This window comes from Empidonax traillii, unplaced genomic scaffold, assembly GCF_003031625.1.
Source record: "Empidonax traillii isolate 1590-97213 ecotype Southwest subspecies unplaced genomic scaffold, ASM303162v1 scaffold289:size826226, whole genome shotgun sequence".
NCBI classification, from domain to species: Eukaryota; Metazoa; Chordata; class Aves; order Passeriformes; family Tyrannidae; genus Empidonax; species Empidonax traillii.
In genome coordinates this window covers 128,444-148,138 of record NW_020955482.1, presented here as the reverse complement: position 1 = coordinate 148,138, position 19,695 = coordinate 128,444, and the positions used below count along the sequence as shown (strand labels likewise).

General features: G+C 42.1%; 1 protein-coding gene across 3 annotated transcripts in view; it reads right to left on the bottom strand.

The window, feature by feature from the left end:
- The window catches only part of STAB2 (stabilin 2), an 84,450-nt gene that overhangs the window by 31,793 nt on the left and 32,962 nt on the right, over nt 1-19,695 (bottom strand). For all 3 annotated transcript variants that reach the window (XM_027890481.1, XM_027890483.1, XM_027890482.1), the window contains 18 exons: nt 18,520-18,700; nt 17,436-17,529; nt 17,063-17,221; nt 16,579-16,674; nt 15,718-15,813; nt 14,711-14,758; nt 11,805-11,941; nt 11,311-11,425; nt 10,261-10,338; nt 9,997-10,089; nt 9,765-9,872; nt 6,856-6,987; nt 5,701-5,826; nt 4,302-4,358; nt 3,411-3,506; nt 2,480-2,675; nt 1,894-1,989; nt 864-909 (listed from right to left, as the gene is read on the bottom strand). In XM_027890481.1, the coding sequence (XP_027746282.1) occupies nt 864-909; nt 1,894-1,989; nt 2,480-2,675; nt 3,411-3,506; nt 4,302-4,358; nt 5,701-5,826; nt 6,856-6,987; nt 9,765-9,872; nt 9,997-10,089; nt 10,261-10,338; nt 11,311-11,425; nt 11,805-11,941; nt 14,711-14,758; nt 15,718-15,813; nt 16,579-16,674; nt 17,063-17,221; nt 17,436-17,529; nt 18,520-18,700 (1,954 nt within the window). The remainder of the gene's footprint in view (nt 1-863; nt 910-1,893; nt 1,990-2,479; nt 2,676-3,410; nt 3,507-4,301; nt 4,359-5,700; nt 5,827-6,855; nt 6,988-9,764; nt 9,873-9,996; nt 10,090-10,260; nt 10,339-11,310; nt 11,426-11,804; nt 11,942-14,710; nt 14,759-15,717; nt 15,814-16,578; nt 16,675-17,062; nt 17,222-17,435; nt 17,530-18,519; nt 18,701-19,695) is intronic.

Here is a 19,695-nt window from a genome sequence, read left to right as displayed (position 1 = left end):
CAAATTTGAGAGCAGAGTTTTTCCAAAAAAAGCTTGTTAAAATATCATTGCTGTGAACTGCAGTTCACAGATACAAAGGGGAGAGAATCACCTACATCTGGGGAAAAAAGGATTTGCCACTTTGGTTTCTTATCTCTTACAGAAGAGCTGTGGCTGAAAATGAGGAGTCTTTCCAGGCATTTTTTTTTTTTTTTTTTTTTTTTTTTCCCAGTGTCTTGGCTAGTGTAAATCTTGCTGTCTGGTCAGTGATGAGGGGCCAGATGTACTCAATGGAGATCACTTCCTTCTTTGGAAACTAATTAGTGTCCCAATATTGGTGTGTTGGACTGGTGAGAGCATTTTTTTTGTTGTTGTTTGTATATTTTGATGTGAAGAGGAGAGCTGTTTCTTGTGCAGTGCAGTTTTCTTTTGTGAAGTCCCTAATGCCGATGGCATTTCTCAGTGATATGTGTGGTGATGGATGGGGCAAACAGGAGGAGCTGAAAAAGGTCACTTCAGAAACCCACCTTTGTCATTAGTCTTGGCATCACCTCTTGTTCTCTTTAGTGCTGTAGGCCCCATTTCTTTATATACTGCATGGTAGGATGTCTTGCCTTTTTTATCTCTCCTTTTTTTTTTTTTTTTTTTTTTTTTAATCTCCCCCCAAAAGTACCATTTTTCCCTTCTTTTAACATGCAAACTTTGATCTTCTTGGCCTCATCATTTTATACATTACATTTGCATTGCTCCTTATCTCTATAATGGAAAGCATGAGTGTTACCTATGCTGCTGAGAAGTCATGAGCAAGATGGACTATGCTTTTTGCCTTGCAACAGATCCCCTTTTTCTCCCCTCTCCTCTAAATAAGTGGATTTCATACATACTTAGCACTGGTATGGCATGAGGCGTTACATGCGTCGTCTTTGATTTCTGCAAGTAGAAAAAAAATGAAACAAGGGATCAGAACCTTTTGGGTCAACATCCTTTGAGTCTCAGAGTCTTTTCTTCCCACCATGTGGAGCTGGAGTCTAAGTTCTGCACCAGGCAACTGTGCTCTCAGTCTGTACAGAAACTCCATCTCTATACAGAATCTATCTGTATAGAAACTCCATCTGTATTGGTCAGTGGATTCCACTGAAGTTCAATTGCAAGGAAGAGTCATGTCGTCGTATTGCCAGGAAAACATTTTACCCATTTTCATTTATCTGTATTTAGTCTGGTGAATCTTGCATATTATTAGTTTAATTATGTGGGTGTAGGTTTTTTCAAATATAGCAACTCTCTTATAAAATTCTATTAATTACTAATTTTTTCCCTGGGAAAATTTAAAACTGATATTGAATGCTATTATTAAAGTGTTTATAGCATTTTTTATTTTATACTATTATAGGCCGAGTTCTGAAATAGTTATTGAATACATTTTAATTATGTCTAGCTAAAATATAATGTGATTAGATATAGGAGATGGATTTAGCCAACACAAAACGATTTATTTGCTAATTATTTTTTTATTGCATTAGCAAGGCCATAATTTAATAGACAGTGTTGTACAGCTAAATCAACTTATTGAAGCACTTGAGAGGCTCAAACTTGATCTGAGGATCAAAATGTGCTAGGTAGTCCTGCTCTGGAGAAGATGTAGCTTTTATAAATGGAATCTTCTTCGGGACAGATGCAGGGTAACACAGGTGGAGAAGTAGCTAACTAGGGAGTTTCAGTATCGTGAGCAGTATCTCAGCTGGCTCTCCATTAATACAGTAATTAAGTGCCATGACAGAGAAGTATGACCTGTATTTCACTGTGTGTGGGAAGGTGTTGGGTATCTGGTAATGCACTGGGACCTGATTGTGGCTGTAGTTCTGTAATTTCCTGAAATGCTCACTTCTCACCCCAGAAAAAGGAGGGGACACTCACCAGTCTCACACATCACCCCTCTCCAGCCAACGTCACATTCACAGGAGCCGTCCCCGTCGATCCCACTGCTGCATTTCCCATGAACACACGTGCACGCTGTGGGGGAGAGATGTGGGGAAACCACTGTCCCTGTGCAGTGTGCCAGTGTGCACAGCAAGGGGCAGGAAGGGCAGGAGCGATGGCCCAGACATCATCTGCTGATGGCAGCACCTGCTCTAGGCTTTTTCAAGAAATGCTTTGTCTTGTGCTTTTTGGCTTCTAACTACAGAATAAATCTAAATTCACACTATCTGTCCTCTGTTCCCAAATACAGGGACTGAAATCATATTTTAATAGGAAAGCATTGGAGAAAAACAGTGGTAGAGGGGATTATTCTTGTTGGATGTTGTTCTAAGCCAGTAGAGTGCCAGAGTAGAAAGCACTGTCTGCAAGGAAGGGAAAGAAACAAGGGAGAGAAAACACTAAAATGGGGAAAGAAAAGGGGTTAATGATATTTTAACGACATGGGTTACGAGATGTAAGGGGAAGGTTTTGAAATGTGACAAGACTAACAGAGCTGCCTGTGCGGTTTGGGGATGTTCAGTACCTTGATCACAGTTGCTTCCATATTTGCCTTCGATGCAGCTTTCACAGGCTGTACCAACAAACCCCTCTTCACACTGGCAGGTGCCCGTGCCATTGATGCCATCCAGGCAGACGCCGTTTCCGAAGCAGGCATTCCCTGCTTTTCCTGGGCAGGGCTGGCACTGCTGCCCGAAGAAACCTGCACAGCACTCCCTCGTCTGGAAACCCAGAAATGCTGTGCTGAGGGTCAGGGGAGCAGGCAGGGTGAACTAGAGATCTGGGTTTTTACAAGGGCATGTAGTGATAGGACAGGGGGTAATGGCTTCAAACTGAAAGAAGAGTGGGTTTAGTTAGGTATGAGGACGAAATTCTTTGCTGTGATGCTGGTGAGGCACTGGAACAGGTTGCCCAGAAAAGTTGTGGATGACCCATCCATGGAAGTGTTCAAGGCCAGGTTGGAGAGGGCTTTGAGCAACCTGATGCAGTGGAACAGGTTTCTGCCCATGGCAGGGGGGTTGGAACTAGCTGATCCTTAAGGTCCCATCCAACTCAGACCATTCTATGCTCCTGTGATTTTTAGCAGGACTTCGACTCTGCTGATCTGTGAGCACACTCCTCAGAGTGGCAGGACTGAAGCTGCACCCTGAGTCCTTGGTGGGACCCCGGTTCCCCTCACTGCTCCAGGGAAAGGTGGACAGAATTGCTAGGGACATGCATAGGGTTACCCTTCCCAAACCTGTGCTCCCTTTGCACCCCCAGCTCCCACCCCTTCCTGTGCTGCAGCTATCATCAGTCTTTAACGTTGCATTCTGCTGCATCCATAATAAGGGTCAACAAATATATTGTCAGGAACAGCCTTGACATGTTATGTGTACTTAGTGGGGATTATGAGGAGGGCAAAGTTCAGGGATGGGGATTCCTGGCTTTTACCTCGAGAGAAGCAGTGTACTCACAATGATGGTTTTAGCACACTTTGGCCGGCACCCGATCTGGATGGTGTACGTTCTCATGTGGTTTTCTGTGAGGACACAGTATTTCCTCTCCCCTGCCTGTGCAAATATTGGAGAAACAGATGCACTTCTGGATAATATTGATCAGCTACTTTAAAATGTTTGAAAAAATGGGAGATTATGCATTCTGTGCACTGATTCACACATTCACAATGAAAATGAAGGAAGTACTTTCAGAAATAAAAATGCATTAGCAGAAAGATTTTTTTCCTAGTGAACATGTGATCAGTTTAACTCAGTATCATATGGTATTTTAAAGATATGTCCAAATATTGCCCTTGCTCAGAATTGAACAGATTTTTTTTCTGAAGTTTGAAAAACATTTCCTTTTTTTTTTTTCCTTCTTCGCTCGCACATTTTCTGATCTTTCTAGTTTTTGGAAAGCTGAGTTTTGAACTTCTGCAAAAACAGCTGTTGAAAAACTTATTTTTCAGGTCTGGACACAGTTGGGAAAGATTTCTTGCTAAAGAAAACTTTGGCTCTCACTGTACACTTGTGAGGAGATTGAGATAGACATCCACCCAGCTGTTGATTGTAAAGGAAATGTTAAGGTATTTGGGTTTTACCCAATGCATACTAGAAACTGGTCTTGAAAGAAAAACCTATCTTTAAGCTACCCTTCTGCTACCTTGACCAAAGACAAATTTTTTATAAAAACTTCTAAGGTCAGGGTGAATTGAGTCTATTGACTGTAAGCAATGTTTGTAGCAGGCTGAAGGAACTACGATAACTTTTGTTGAAACTGAGGCAATTGTATTAAAAATGGGATTGAATGCATGTGTGCTCAGTTTTGATGCACAGAAAATAAATTAACATTAAGGATAAAATACTTACTATTTCTTTTGTTCCTGGGGGACAACTTGATGGGTGTGAACAAATTCTGCATTTTTCCTTAAGGAACAAAAATGGAGAGTAGTTAACAGACTGTATAGAGCTGTAGATAAGTTGTGTCATAGAAAATGCATGATTTCCAGCTATATTTCTAAACATAGCTCTTAGGGTTCATAATCAGGATAACCCCTTTGGTAAAGGTGGTGAGGGTAGCTCTGTTTCTCAGCAAAGAAGAATATGGCTACCAGTAGCTCTGTGGGGACACCCCATGGGAAAACCTTCTGCCAAGGAGGAGGAGAAAAGAAGAATAACTTGGGTAATTTTATTTGCTCTTCTGAAGTGATGCTTTGCAAAGGTCTTCCCATCTAAACCACAATAAGAGGCAAATCCTGAGCTTGGACATAGTTTTCCTGTGGTGCAAGGGCAGCTTGGAAATGGAAAACTCATACCACATGTGCATGAATTGTTCACACATGTAAGGTTGGTTTCTGCAAAATGCTTAAGTATGTGTTGTACCCAGTACACAATTTTTAATACTATTCCTGTTTGCCTATCTACAGCCTTACTTTCAGCAAGGCTTAAATGAATGTTTTAGTATGTTTCTGCATTTGAATAAATCAGGGAAGATAATTTTCCATTGGAAAACAGAGGACATGACACAACCAAGCTGTAGAAAAGCCTTGAGTAAAATATGGGACTGTTTTCCAAGGAAAAGCTGCAAAAGTTCATGTCTGTTAACTTTGCTTTAACTAAAGTGCGAGTCTGACTTTTTCTTCCTTGTCTAATTTGTTGCGTGCTCCCATGAAAAGGGAGGAAAGCTGCCTGTTTGCTGTCTGATTTGATTCACTCAGGAGAAAAGACAAAGGACGCCTTTGTGAGGAAGTCACATTCTTTCATATTCCTATTCTTTAGAGGAATATGAAACGATTTGTATTTCAAATGCAAAGGGAATAAAGGAGGGAGAATGCTTTGCTCAGAGGGTATGAAGGAGTTCATGTGTACGTATGGTGGTAATCTATACTTGGAATGAAAAGAAATTTTTTTTCCCTTAGAAAAAAATATTTTTCCCCCCATTTTTCCCTCCCTCTTATTTACTTTATGAACAAGTGACCTGGCTAAGAAGATGTATTAGGATAGTGTGTTACTATTATTTCCTGAAAATTAAAGCTCAGGAATTGCTTATTCCTGTGTTACTCTGATTATATTATACCTAAGTTGTCAGTACACTGATTGCAGGATTAAACCTATCTTAAGAGATGCTAAAACTCTGGTAGGAATATAATTTGTAGAACATGTGTGTATTCCTCCCTGGGAAATAGTGTCACATATCGTGTATAGTTGAGCTGTTTGGCTACAGATCTGTCTGACAAGCCTTTAAGCACCTACAAACAGAACCACTTACAGTGATCACAGTGTCATTGATATCACATCTGTTCTTCTGGATTTCCAGGACCTTTCCCACTCCATGAATAATTCCTTTGTCTGTTGCAATATTTGTATAGCTTATAGGTGCATCATTTATGAACAGCTGCAAAAGACATGCAACCAGTCAGAAAGCAGCAGAGCTGTTCTGTGGTAACTAAAGCAGTACCAGGTGAAAGAAGGAACAATGTATAAGTATTGCTTCAGGAAAACCAGCAAAGGCAGTTAACATCAGGCACTTGCTCATATTCCTGTTGCTGTGTTTAACTGCTCCACTGGATTGGAGGGCATGAGACGACTTGCAGCTGGTTTGAAGTTTCTTAGCAACACGATTTGGCAGAGCAGCTTTTTCCAAAAAGGTGTGTAAAGGTAAAGGGTATGAAGAAGGACCCTAAAGAATGCCAAAGGGTGGGTTTGCTGTCTGTGGGGTGAGGGGCTTCAGGAAAGTTCTCCCAGCAGCTGCTCTTTCAAGGAGGGCTTTCATCGTCTCTGTGCTACCCCACACTCCCATTGTGCTCTCACCAGCAACTGCCCCACTGCAGATGCTTTCCCAAGGCTCTGCTGTGGGCAAAGAGCAGGGCTAAAACTATTTGGGTGAGAAGATTTGTCTTCCTTTACCTATGCCCAGAGGGAGTTCTAGGACAGAGAAGGAGAACCAAATTCCCTTCCTGACTTTCACTTAATCTTGCTGTGCCTGATTTTTCTATGAGTGGTGTTGAAAGACCATTCTTATTTGTTGCCCAGTGCTTTGAGCTGTTAAGTTTAAAAGTGGAATAAATCCACAGAAAATAGAATTAATGTTTTATAATTAAGGGCAGGTTCCTAATAGCTCTTGGAAGTCAGATTAATGACTGCTTTGGAATGCAGCCTCGTAGTTGCTACAGACAGACATCTGAAATGCAATGCTAAATGTGAACAGCACAACTGAAATAAAATTCAGTCAAGGTTCCCTTCAGGGGTGACTTTGAATTAAGCAGGTCTGAGAAGGCTTTGCATTGAGAAACAGCTTTCATGCTGTTATGTTGAAGAAGATAATGGGGGATGCACAGCTCCTTTGGACTGCTAGTTTAAAATTGAAGCTGGATTTGTACAAAGCAGGAAACCTGTTTCTTCAATCAAGTGCAGATATAAATACCTGGTTGTTGTGAAGGAAGAACCCAACCTGGTAGGAGAACCCTAGCATGGTCTCCCTGTGCATGCCATTGTGCAGATTGTTCTTCAGGAGCTTCTCATCCAGTACAATATGATAGCGGACTTGGCCTTCATCCTGCAAACGCAGAATTAAATTCGGAGTTACGGAGCAGAGCATGTAAAGTTAGTAGGGATAGCATTTCTCAAAGGATAAAAGCCAAGCATAGATTGCCTGAATTTAAAGAGAAGCTTTTCCTGTAGGCAGGTTACTTCATACTTCTTACTACAGAGAGTCCACATTCCTATCATAATGAAACTTTAATTGACCATGGAGAGTGAAAGGCTATTGAACTGTGAGGAACAGCATTTACTTGAGCCTATAATGTCTATTTCTGTGCACAGGACTGGCTGATAGAGTCAGAGAAAAGTCAGATGACTTTTTAGGACTCTGAACTTCATGAGTTCATTTTACATCAAAAGTTGCATATTCACATGTGCTGCTATAATCTTTCCATACCATTCATTCTTCCTTTGGGAATCCCTGAACGATATGGGGATGAGTATTTAGAGGAATTTATATATATATATAAATATATATATATTTATATATATATAAAATATCTGTAAGGTCATCTTCAGTCAATAAAGAGTTAGGACCACACCTGTTAATTGAAAATTTTCTATGCCTCATTGAAAGAGTGCATTCATTTGTCATTGAAAAGTGATGAAGTTATTTTCTGTACATCAAAATTTTGTGAGGGCTTCCCAAAGCTTCTGCATCTTGTTCCAAAGCAGGAGACTCCCAGAGATCTCCCTGACTAGGAGAAGGAAGAAGAAACAGGGAGATTTATAGATGCGAGAGAAGCTGAGGCATTTGGAGAGTTTCGGAGCTGACTAGCTGACAGATATAGTGCTTCTGCAGCTTGGTGTCTTTGCAATAAAAGGTGCTTATAGGAAATCCTGATGCCTTATTCTGAATGTTCATACTTCTCCTCACTCTTCTGCTCCTTCAAAGTGTGTGAAAGCATGAAACAACTCCAGGTTACAAGATTTGTGATGAAGCCTGGCTTTGCCCACAGAGTGAAATAGTGGCTTTGACATCTCTTAAGGTGGGCCTCATTCTGTTTTGATTTCCACAGATTTGGCAAAGAAATATTTGCAGATGAGAAGGTGGGAATTAAGGTAGAGCTAAACTCCATCGGTGTCCAGCCCTATTTATTGCTCCTGACTTGGATAAATTGGAGGAAAAGCTAACTCTCATCCATCTTCATTTCTGTCCTTAACCACCAGCAGAGTTAGGACATCTTGCCTCATAAGGGCCTAGAAATGGGGTCTTCTCCCTGTGCCAAGCTCTTCCCTCTGCAGCAGAGTTCTCCCAGGTGTTTTGCAAAGAGGTTAAGGCTCAAGCAGGCTTAACCTTATGGTTGTTTTCTGATTTTTTTTTTTTTTTTTTTTTTGTCAGATTGCCCCATCAGGCAAGGTTGAGAGCAAGGCAAGGTTCCATACTCCTGTTGGGAGGATGGAAGAAAGACCAAAGAAACATTGGTAAATAGTGGAAATGAAAAGGATTTCTCTGTGTGTGTAACCCAGACCCAGTGGGATTGATGTCCTGTGCATTTCTCAAAGTTTGTTATAAATGCTTCTTGCAGTGATGTGGAAATCATGATGGTGTGTCACAAAACACCTAAAATAGAATTCAAAATCATTTGAGCAAACATAGTTGGATCACACGTGAATTCTTCTGGTGAGGCAGGAAGTGGGACTTTTGCCATGGGTCTGCCATTGGTGGTAAACTTTTTGGGATGACTTATTTGAACCTTGTGCTCCTCAGCTTCCTGGCTGTAAATGGAGACCATGCAAGCAGGGACAGAGTGTGTCAGGGTGAATAATTATGGAAGGGAAAGGGAAGTATTAATTTCATTGAGCAAATCATGGGTAAAAAGCTTCCTCTTGTAAAGCTTCCAAGTTGTGTGTGGCTCTCCATATATGAATTCCATAAAGCTGTTTCAAATTGAAGAAAATATGAAGAAAGCCTCTGGGATGATTCAGGAGCAGGATAGCTTATCTTGAGAGGAGACTGACATGCTTGAGAAGGTGGTTTGGCCTTGTAAATATGTCAGGGCACAAGCGCCAGAGAGAGAAAGTTGCTTCAGCCAAAGCATATTCCTGGCGTAACAATAAAGGGATATAAACTGTCCAGAGGTATGCTGTCAAAATATTGTAAACTAGCTCTGGGCACGAGGACTGAGGTCAGCAGGGGAGGTGGGATGGATGCATCCATGCTGGTGGCCAGTGGGGCATGAGCCTGTTGTGGGGCTCCTGGGGAGTGGGCAGCAGCAATGGGCTTTGCCCAAGGAAATTTTTGTAGCCAGAAAAATGTCAAATTTTTGTAAGTCCTGAGACTGACCAACTGTGTTTGTAAACTGCAATTAGACATTATCTGAGGGAAGTAGCTGGGCAATAGTATTCCTGCAGGTGTGACAAGGGCAAGCATCTGGATAGTTCTAAGAAAGAGTCAAAATATTTTGTGGCATTATTAATGATGGGATTTTTAGTGATGGCAGGGGACTGGACTTGTTCACCTAGAAAACTCATTTTAGTGTTTTTCCTGGTCACCCCTGTACTGATCTTTGCATTAAAAAACCACTCAAAATACCCCAAACAAAAACAGTCTAGTGGTGAGACATCTCAGATATTATCAGCATGATTTTAATCTAGAAGAACAAATAGCTAGGCTCTTAATGTACACCAGAAAAATATAGGTAGATCTGTGCCTCCTCACCAACTCTGATGTTAAAGACAAAACTAAACTCAACAAATCTCACTTCCTATTTTTGTGTCCTCTCAATCCGTTCACTTGATATTGAGATAAAATACTGAACTGTTAAGACAAACCTTGTGAGTAACACTTACCAGACTAGCAGACTTTTTATCCCTTAGGTAATTTTCAATGGCATCATTATCTGGGGCAAAGATTGTGTACGTGTTTGCTGCTTCTATTTCATTTGCCAGGCTGTATTGCTGTTGTGAAACACATAGGAAGAAATCAGAATGACCACTGATAGCCTGATATCAGTCCAAATGCAGTCAAAGCGGAGAACTTCCTCTGTTCTCAGAACAGTGTGAAAGAAATGTGAGAGCTTACAATGATGTAGCCCCTGAAAATGGAGTAATCGGGCATTTGCTCCAGGCGGGCCAGCAGCCTCGGCATGACAGAGCTGCGGAGGGGGGTCAGAACCTGGAAAGGGAGCAGATATCCCACATCAGTGTGTGTGCACCTGCTGTGGATCAGATGCAGGACAAAACGTTGTTCTGTGCAAACACTTTATTTTTTTTTTCCCAAGGCAGTTAATTATTTTGTACCGCCTGTGGTGCAGAGGAACAAACCCTCTCTCGCGCGGCCACGTACCTTGTCAATAACGTGTATGACCCCATTTGTGGACGCGATGTCACCGGCCACGATGTGAGCGCCCTCCACGGTGAGGTTCTGAGAGAGGGAGAGGAGACAGGGGTTTCATTCACATCATGGAGGTGGCGTTTTCCTGGCAGTTCATACAGTGGATTTCCACACCTTCCCAAATGCTTGCGTAGGGCTCCACCATGGCTCTGCTCACACCAGTCCACGCCGGGGGCTGGGTTACCCTCAGGGAATCATGCATAGGAGAGGGGGCTTTGGGACTCTCTGCTCTTCACTGTGTGCAGACTGGCAAAGCCATGGGGTTGCTTGCACTGGAGGGGCTACCTGGGGTAGATGCACTCCCCCCACCCCAGGGCAGGCTGAGCTCTGTGCAGATTAACACCCTTTCGGTTCTATGCAGCTTTAAAAGACCCCGTTCATGATTTTTCCCTTGTGGCATGGAGGTGGGGGGAACTTTCCCTTCCCTTAAGGGGGATGAAGTGCTTAAATGTGCCTTGTGTATTTCCAGAAAATCCTCCTCAGAACACGGAGTTTACCTCATAGAAAGGCTGAGGGGAAAGGGCTGTCAGTTGTAGTTATTCACCATTAAAAATCTCTTTGTTTGATTTAGGACTATTGAGTTGCATATGTGAAGATGCATGTGTTGTCACTGTTTCCTCCTACCTTCCCAGTTCTTTAAAATATGTTATTGGGTTTCCTTGACGCTCTTTGTCTTAATTTAGCTCACACAGGCTGCTCCAGGGAGAAACTGCCCTTTTGCTCAGTTACAAGACAGTCCAAGTGTTTGCAGCAGCTACTGGGATATTAGGCATAAATAATACTGTGGACAAATTTCAGCTAGGTAAAGTGGTGGAGAAAATCAAGCTCATGTTTATCCCAGAGGGCCCAGAATAATTGATCTATTCCCTTCAATTTTATTACATGGTCTTTTTTTAAATACAGGTACATAACATCTGTGTGGTTTTGTAATACAAGAAGGTTAGTGGCAGTGATGGCCAGGGTTTGGTGTATGATCCCAAAATGGTTTGCAGGTCATCTCACCCCATTTTCTTTTGACAAGCGCAGGAATTTGCTCTGTAGCGATGTTGGCAGCATGTCAGAGGATGATAAATTCTGGAAATCAGCAAAGCTGTAAGCTCCTGTCAGTACATGATACCTAAAGGAAATTAACTGGATTTGAATTTTTTTTTTTTTTTTTTTTTTTTAGTTTCTTTTCCCTGACCCCCACTCCCCCCCAGATAAATATGTTTAGTGTGTCTAAACCCATAGTTTTAAGAAGGAATTTTTTGTACTATACCTAGTTCAGCTGTGTTCTTATCTTAGCTTGGCCTTTAAACATTTCTGGCATAATAAATAATGCTTTGCTTCCAGTGGGCTTGCTATGGAGATTTATATGCTGTAACAAGAAGGGGAATCCTATGCCCTTCCTTTTAAATCATAAAACCTGTCTTGCTCTAGTGGCTTCAAAGTAAAGGCTTGTTTGGAATAAAAAGAAATAAATTAAAAAAACCCAACTCGCCAAACCCATAACGTACTTCAGTAGAGTTGGAATATTACTTTTCGACATCCAAAAGGCTTTCTCATCTTCATCCATGTTTTCAATTGCTTGCAGAGAAGGCACGAGGACAGTTAGATTCGAGGTGGTGGATAACACTGAGTTTATCTTGGCCTCCTGCATGAAAGTAAAGAGGGTGTAATAATTCATCTTCAGGACAGTCTATAAATAGCAGCTGGTGACTTTTTAGCAAGGTGGAGTATGTGACGTGCTTTGTGACCAGTCTGGAGAGGAAAAACTATTATACTGAGCAGTGACTTGAACAACAATGCTTGTGCTGTATAAAAATAGTCAATGAGTGTCTATTTTTTACAGAATAGATTACCAGCATTTAAAGGGCAGAAATAACGTTTGGGTCAGAACCGGTTTTTATTATGAAACACATAACTTGCCTCCCAGAAAAGTTAGTCCATCTCATGGATTCTGGATCATGCACTTGAATGTTGAAAAATAAACAAGATGATAAATGCTAGTAGTTACTGATAACTTCAAGTAACTTGCTTTTACAGAGCACTCTAGTCCTTCTAAAAGATAGAAGGACTATGGAGCGTGAAATAAGAAACTCCCGTGACACAATGTTCCCATTCTGAAGAAGACTATTTGACAGGGCTGGGATTTTTCAAGATGTCCAGGAGTTATTTGTGCCCACTAGGACTGCAGTGGAGCTTGCTGCTGACAGCTCTAATTTTAGGCGGGGCCTGTGAGCTCTGTAGTGTGCAGGAATTGATTCGTCTTCCATATGTTTGTATCTGCCTTAAGGATGGAGAAAACCTCCATTGGAGAGGATTTTTCCGGTTCTGTGGAATATTTTTTTTTTTTTTTTGGTGGAGTGAAAAAAGGAGAGCAAAAGATTTGAGCGTGATCTTGCTGTAGATGGGATTCTCCAAACTCTTCACAGGCTTCAAAACTTGCCATTTTTGATGCTGCAAAACTCAAGGGAGCAGTATGAGTTTAGGCTGTACCTTTTTGCAGCTGGTATGCTGCCTGAAAGCTGGCGTGTTTTGGACAATCCTTCATTACCCATATTGGGTTTTAAATCAAGAGTGGAATCAGCTCCCTTAAATAGCTGGGAATTTTGTCTCTGTTAAGATCATCTCTCTTTCTAGCCAGCATCCCAGCCACCTTCCAAATATTTAAATACAGAAATAGCAACAAACTTCCTCATCTCATCCTTTATGACCAGCAAGAAAAATATTTGGTTATAAAAAGTGGTAAACATCACATTCTGGCTCAATTATGAAGTTAAAAACCTCGCAGATGGATCTACCTCCCTATTTTGCTGATGTTTGTAGTTACCATTTTTTTAGTTTGATACCATTTCTCTGAAATGCAGCAGAAATTTCCACATCCTTGTTTCAATAAATTGTACAGAATCTACCCTCTTATTTTTCCCCTCATTATCTAAAGAGCACATTAGCAGGTGAACTGCATTTCTCATTGTGCCCATTTCTTTAAATTCCTGAGTTTCTCAGTGGAGTATTCAGTGCTGCAGTCTGAGCTCTATCCAGTGCTGCAGTCTGAGCTCAGGGCCAGGCAGATAAGTGACTTGAATTAGCCACATTGGCCTCTTTCAAGCAGCTCCCTGAGGTGTTTGTTGCAATCCTGTGCTTTAATGATCCCCAAGCCATCTAACTTTGAAAAGCGTGAAAGCAACTAATGTGCTGTGACTTCTCCCTCTGATGCTTTTCATTAACACGTCACTGTTCTTTTTTTGTCCGCCTTGTGTTTGTTATACACTTCTTGTATTTAGGTTTTAAGCTCTTTGTGGGAGAAACAGGTTTAGATCTTTATTCCTACAGTGCCAATCACAGTGGGGTAGGACCTCTAATGTTACTGCTGCTCCAGTAATAGATGATAACATGCGAAAGTAGAAAGTAGATTGTGACGATCTGTCTATCCAGAACTTTGGTTTGTAAAATTTAATTTGGTGTTTCTTCCATAATCTGGAGCTATACAAATTAATCTCTTCCTTCAGTGGGGTTGTTCAGCCTGGAGAAGAGAAGACTCCAGGAAGAACCTTTTCAGCCTTTCAGTACTTAAGAGAGCTTATAAATAAGAAAGACAGGGCAGATTTTTCTGTGGGACCTTTTACAAAAGAATAAGGGATAATGGTTTTAAACTGAAAGAGGGTCAATTTAGATTAGATGTAAAGAAGTTCTTGTTTTTTTACAGTGAAGGTGGTGAAACACTGGGAGAAGTTACTTAGCGAGGTGGTAGATGCCCTGTCCCTGGAAACATTCAAGGTCAGGTTGGATGGGGCTCTGAGCAAACATGACCTAGCTGAAGATGTCGCTGCTCATGGCAGGGAGGTGGACTAGGTGGCCTTTAAAGGTCCCTTTCAACCCAGACCATTCTATGATTCACTGTGATTCCATGTACCTCGGTCAAGACATAGACTGAGTTTTTCCCCTCCCTTGCTGTGGCAGCAGTACGCTGACCAGCCATACAGTTGTATTTTCCTGCCATGGGCACAATGAAAATGGTGAGGGTCAGACATTGCCCTCTGAATGACAGAAGTTAGAAGGAGCCACTTGGGAGCAGGTCCAGTCTCTGCTGCTGATCATCTGCACCACAGTGTATTTACATACAGAGCTAGTCATGGCTTATGTGGCCCCCTGCCTCAGAGAGAGGGCTTGTAACTAGTTCTGTGGAGCCTCCTTTAATTGCCTGAATTTAGGTTCAGAATTTGTTTCTCAGGCAGAAATAGGGAACCAGATGATCAACCCCTCCATGAATGGTAGGATAGGCACTCTGATGCCTCTCCAGAGCTTCAGCCTCTGCTCTCTGGCAATATTGCTATGAGGTTCCCGTTCCTAAAGGCTATAAGGCTTATGTATTTCTGCAAACTGGACCATACTAAAAAAATTAGCCATGAAGTACACTTACATTAACCCACTGGTTAAATGCAGCTGCTTCTGACAGAGTAGACAGCTCCTGATCAGAAAGAGGAAGAGACAGTAATGAGCACCTAAGCTGTAATTAGCTATACCAAAGTACTCTTGCCTGTGGTATAACACACTGTCTGGCCTGGTTAATATGACACGGAGGATGAGGTTTTCAGTGTCTTAAAAGGGCAGACATCAGTGTTTTTCTAATTCTGATACTTTCTGGTAATGGGAATGGTGAGTTACTAACTCTTGAAAATTGGGCCAGGGATTGCTTAGGTGAATTAAGTGTACCTGACCTTGCTATGTATTATGTGCTGACCCAGGCTGAGCATTAATTTTGAGGGCTTCTAAACCTAAATCTTTTCTTAACTCCATGTGAAATTAATTGAAATTTATATTGTTTTGTTTGGTGTTTGTACAGCATCTTACATATCATGCTGCAAGTAGACAGCCTTTATTCTACCACAGTACTTAGAACAGAGATGGATGATAATATGAGCAGGGGTAGCAAATAGTGCTGAAAGCCATGTAAGATTATTGCTAGTGGCTGAGACAGAGGACACTTTCATTTTTCTTACGCTGTTAAATGCATATTTATTTCACCAATTTACTTGCTTTGGTTCCATCTGCCTGGGGGGCAGCATGGTTTGTTTCAACATGATAAATTGGTCCTTTCCACTGAAGAAGACTTCAGGGCAGAATTTCAGAAGAGCTGACTGCTTGCTGCTTCCAGCTGGGAAGTGAGTGCTTAGCACTTTTGCAGGCTTGAACTCTGGGACTGGCATTTTTAAATTTTTCTTTAAGCAAGAAATATGCTCACATTCCTTAGGCCGCTTTCCGAGCTATGTTTTTAAACACAACAGATCATTTATGTTTGTGGATAGCACTGATGGGCATCATATTTTTCTAGCGGTTTATAAAGGCCTTGCTATCTCTCTGGTCAAGATCTAGTGTGAGAACTGTGCAGTAGGTCCTGTGCTCAGAGAAAGTGACCGTTCTACTTACATCTGCAGCATTTCCATAGCATACTGTACCATCTCCTTCGTAGCCCTTTGGACACACACACTTCCAGCCACGAGAAGACTCAAACTGACAAGTTGCCTTCGAACCAGAAAGATAGAGAATTTGTCAGATACTCAGGAGACCACACAAGAGCAAGGAGAGCCTGTAAAGCTTTTACTGGAACCCATTTATAGAAAACCATAAGCTTTCAAAGGATCTTTTATGCCATCTTCCATGGATGTCCTTACTCTCCTGTAAGACAAACTCCATCAGCCCAGGGCACTAACTTCCTCAGCTACCCACCCTGCACTAAGCCTGTAGGAACCCACACTTTATCTCCTTTTCTTACTTCCTCACAACAAAAACTGGGCCCTGTTCCTTCATCCAGTTATGGCAGACTGATCCTCTGCTCCCCAGCATTCCTCACTTTAGCTCTGTCCCTGTGCCCTGCCTGGCACTAGTGTGGCTCTTGCAGGCACTACAGGACACACAGCAGAGCACATAGAGCCACTGATACAGCTGATAGATGCCCAGAGAGGGATGTGTGACTTGGACAAACATCCCAACAGGCTGGTATGTTCAAATTGCAATTGCTGGTAGAGAAGCAGCATTTATTTCTACCGGGCTCAAGATAATCCTTCTGTGCAGGCAGATTTGGGAGCAGCCCTTGCAGTCTGTCCTCAGCTCACGTACCATACTGACGTGATTCACACAGCATTTTTGGTGCTTGTAACACTGCTTGGAAAGTGCTTTCTCAAACAGAAATTGCAGGCTTGACATGGCAAGTAAATTCTATGGTGTGCGCAGGAGGCGAGGTGTGATATGTATCTGAACACTTTGTTCAGGGAATGATTAATTACTCACCAGATGATGGCATTTTCCATTTTGTTCCAGGCACGAGTTTATGGGTGTGCATTCAATTCCATTCCCCTGAAATCCATCCTTACACTTGCAGTCATTCTGTCATTTCAATAAAACACAGCAATTCATTAAAATGATTAAAATACTGTGCATATTCTAGACATGCTGAATTAGTTTCTCTGTGTTTCTGTGTAGCTTAGCATTGACTTCAGTGGAATGACAATGACTAATATCTCCAGAAGACCTTTATACCTGATATCTGCCAACGTATTTACTAAAGAAGTATTTGCTGCCATAGCACCACTGTGTAGGAAGGAGGGAGAACTGGGACTGGAACTGAAGAAGACTGCTTTGGGTAGAGAGCACCATGTGGAAATAACATTGTGGCTGGGAGGGAGGGAAGGATTTGGGGAAGAAAACAGGTAAGGAAGCAGAGCAAAAGGGTTGAGGACTAGCACCCAAGATGGCAATCAGTGAGAGGACCTACCTGACCTGGCCCAATGTATATGCAGGTGGCATTTTCGTGGCACCCTGCCCTGGTGGGTAGCAGGCAGTTGTTGATTGCTGAGCAGTCCCTTCCATCGCCTGTCCATCCTGCCTGGCACACACACATGTACTCTCCTGGGCCTGTCTGAATGCACTCAGCCTAGGGGTAGATGCAGAGGCACCAGTTCAGGACAATTAGGTGGCATCCGGCTTTAGGTGCAAGGCCTGCTTAAGCAGCAGGGATGCCACCATCTAGAGAAAGAGCCTGGAACTCCAATGAAAATTTTGACTCTTCTGTAAAAGTTTCTGGCCTCACCTTCCCCTCTGCCTACTTTTTCATGGTGTCAAGCTCTGTGGGGAAAGCACGTACTTACATTGATATTGCAGCCACCAGGGTTTAAAGCAGCACAAGGATCAACTTTGCTGCAGCTCAAGCCATCTCCCTCATAGCCAGGTTTGCAAACACAGCTACAGAGACAAGAGGAGGAGGGAGGCGTTAAACGTGATAGGACAGCTCTAAAGTAAAGTGATTGTTTTCCACTGCTACATGCTATTTATAGGCAGCTTAAAATTGGTAACCTTGGCTTCATGATGCAAGTAGCTCAAGTGTGTACATTATGTTTCTTTCCAAAATGTTGACTGGGTTAATTGAGCCAAATCAGGGATCCATTTTCTGTGTGAGAGATGGGAGTGAAATTAATTCTGAGCTGATGTGATTGTTGCAAAGTTGAGATACTAGCTCTAAATTATTTATGAGTTGGCTACTTTCTTTCTTTAAGTGACACAGAAAATAGCTGTCTCCCTGAAACGTTTGCAAGACAATGCAAGACAACTGTTTCCCTGGGTCCCCTCCCACAGGATTAACCTATATTGGAGGGAATTACTTAAGCCCTCAAGTTCAGCAGCATCCCCCATTCTGCTTTCTGCAGTGACTCATTATGAATACACTGCGTCAAGAGGCAAACTTGCTGCATGTGAAGGTGAGCTTGAGGCAAGTGCAAGGCAGCTGTAGCAGTAACAGAGGTTTATGACCAGTTCTGTCAGGACCGGGGAACCTGTGCTGAAGTCTGCAGGGCTTTGGCATGCAAAACTTGCCTGAGCTGACAGGAATGAGATATCTCTCCCCAAACTGCTTGAGAATTCCATTGTTTTTCAGGGGTGGCTAGAAATAAGGGTTTTCTAAGAACCTATGTGGATGTTGGTAGGGAGGAGGAAGGATCAGGTCTGTATGCATCTATCTTTCAGTGTTAAGTATAAGGTACAGGACAGGGCATTGAGATCTCTTAATTGCTATCTTGTAACTCAAGATCAATGTGGTGCATCATTATGCTTACTTGCTGCATAGCAGTATTTCAGTGGCTGATGTTTGTGTACTGCTGCCAGGGACTGTTCTGATCAGGCAAATGGGAAAGAGCTGCAGTGTAGTTAATATTACTTTGATGCAAGTTACTGGCTTACCTCACTGCGCCATCGCTAAGCTGACAGTCTGCGTGTGCATGGCAGAGATGCAGGGAGGGCTCACAGGGCACAATCTGCTTATCACAGAGTTTCCCTGTGTATCCAGTTCTGCATGATCCAGGAAGACAGATCCCATCGCTGTCTATTCGGTTATCACACTTCCCATAAATGCAGAGGCATTCTATCAGAGAGAAATTACAGCGTGCAGTTCCGTAGTGGTAAAAGGCATTTATCCTTCCATAGCACTTCTTTTGAATCAAGTCCTCCTATTTCTTCAAGAATATAAACTTTTGTATTTTTAAGTCTCACTTTGATGGGGGTCTTAGTGTCTATTAATCATATCCATGTCTTTTCAGGTGTGTTTTATGGGTAATTATTTAAAACCCATTGTGTCTTTACAGTGCACTTATCTATCAATGAATTTCAAAGTATTTCAGAGAAGCAGGAGCACACTGCTATGTTCTAGGCTATTAAGTTTGAAGTTATTCATTGCACAACTTTAGGTGTACTTTCAGTGATGTGGGAAGCCTTCAAATACCAAACCCATAATCCTACAGATTACACAGTGCTGGGCTGATACGCAGAGCAGCAGCACAGACCTACCAGCACATTGCTGGGACTGGGCTGATTAATGCTGCGGGGAGGCACAGCAATGTGCCCAAAGGACACAGCAGGTAAGCTTTGTGTATTCCAAAGCAGTGCCAGTGGTGACTAGTTAAGCAAGCACTTATTACTTTGGTCGGACTGGAGCTTAGGAAATTTTCTTATGGAATTTGCCTCTCAGCTTTTGTCCAGTTACCTCTGAACCTTCAAGTGAGCCGTGCTTCATGAATGGTAGGCTCTCTCATAGCAAAAAAGGCTAAAAATTATTTTGTAGAGGGGTAATATATGTATGTTTGATATTGTATATGCTATAGACTCTCAAATATATTACGGTTTGACTTAGCAGGATTAAATCTGTCAGTATATGAAAGATGACTGTAGAACTGAAAACTATTCAATAGATCAGAAATTACTCAGTAAGGATGGTTACTAAGTGGCCCTAAATACAACTTGTTTATAGATCTAGTTGTTCTTAGATTACATATATTTGTCATTGCAGGCAGAATCTGTTCTTTTCTGGGCAAGACCAGATGGGAACAGAATAGCAAAGATTTTCTTTTCTATTACTTATGT